Source organism: Procambarus clarkii, chromosome 8 (assembly GCF_040958095.1).
Source record: "Procambarus clarkii isolate CNS0578487 chromosome 8, FALCON_Pclarkii_2.0, whole genome shotgun sequence".
Lineage (NCBI taxonomy): Eukaryota > Metazoa > Arthropoda > Malacostraca > Decapoda > Cambaridae > Procambarus > Procambarus clarkii.
In genome coordinates this window covers 45,276,967-45,278,164 of record NC_091157.1, presented here as the reverse complement: position 1 = coordinate 45,278,164, position 1,198 = coordinate 45,276,967, and the positions used below count along the sequence as shown (strand labels likewise).

General features: G+C 47.2%; 1 protein-coding gene across 1 annotated transcript in view; it reads right to left on the bottom strand.

Moving 5' to 3' along the window:
- Window positions 1–1,170: 1,170 nt before the first annotated feature.
- The window catches only part of LOC138360947 (fap1 adhesin-like), a 4,997-nt gene continuing 4,969 nt past the window's right edge, over window positions 1,171–1,198 (bottom strand). Inside the window, exon 2 of the mRNA XM_069320435.1 lies at window positions 1,171–1,198. This exon is cut by the window's right edge and continues 472 nt beyond it. Coding sequence (XP_069176536.1) covers window positions 1,171–1,198 — 28 coding nt within the window.

Sequence of the window (1,198 nt, the reverse complement as noted above, 5' to 3'; positions counted from 1 at the left end):
TTGTCTTGATTGGAGTGTTCATTTTTAACAATAAAAGTAATAAACATGGATTACAAAGGCTAACCCACAAATTTCCAGTATTTTATCTCTCTCTCTCTCTCTCTCTCTCTCTCTCTCTCTCTCTCTCTCTCTCTCTCTCTCTCTCTCTCTCTCTCTCTCTCTCTCACACACACACACACACACACACACACACACACTATGTGTGTGTGTATTCACCTAGTTGTATTTATCTAGGTGTGCTTGCAGGGGGTTGAGCTTCTCTTTCGCCCCGTCTCTCATCTGTCATTCAATCAACTGTTACTAACTACTAACTAACTAATTTTTTTCCACACACACACACACACACACACACACACACACACACACACACACACACACACACACACACACACACACACACACACACACACACACACACACACACACATATGATAGATAGATATGATAGAGCCCAATAGGCTCAGGAATCTGTACACCTGTTGATTGACGGTTGAGAGGCGGGACCAAAGAGCCAGATCTCAACCCCCGCAAACACAACTAGGTGAGTACAACTAGGTGAGTACACACACACACACACACACACACACACACACACACACACACACACACACACACACACACACACACACACACACACACACACACACACACACAGGAAGCAGCCCGTAACAGCTGTCTAAATCCCAGGTACCTATTTACTGCTAGGTAACAAGGACATCAGGAAGATTGAAACTGCCCATTTTGTTTCTACCATCACCGGGGATCGAAACCGGACCCTAGGATTACAAGTCCAGAGCGCTGTCCACTCAACTATCAGGCCCCCTAGCCCATCACCCCCCTCTCTAATCAATCATCTCGAAAACTCAACCACCCCCATGGTCCATCACCCACAGCCAATCATTTTTTCCCTAGTCCGTCTTCTGAAATTCTCTGCCAATCAGAAGGCCCTCAGAGGCAACAGGAAGACTGTGCCGACTGTACACAGTGTGTGGCGTCGGGCCCCGTGATCCCCGACCCACACCACAGAGCACGACACACACCTTTCACACACAACCTTCAGTGAGATTCGATACGCTCCAGGAAAATCCTTGACCAAACGGAAGATTCATTTGGCCTCGAGTGTCACAAGTACGTGATTGGCCACCATACAGGGTGCTGGATCATTTACTCTCAAGTTTTATCTAAAGTAGCTGGTAGG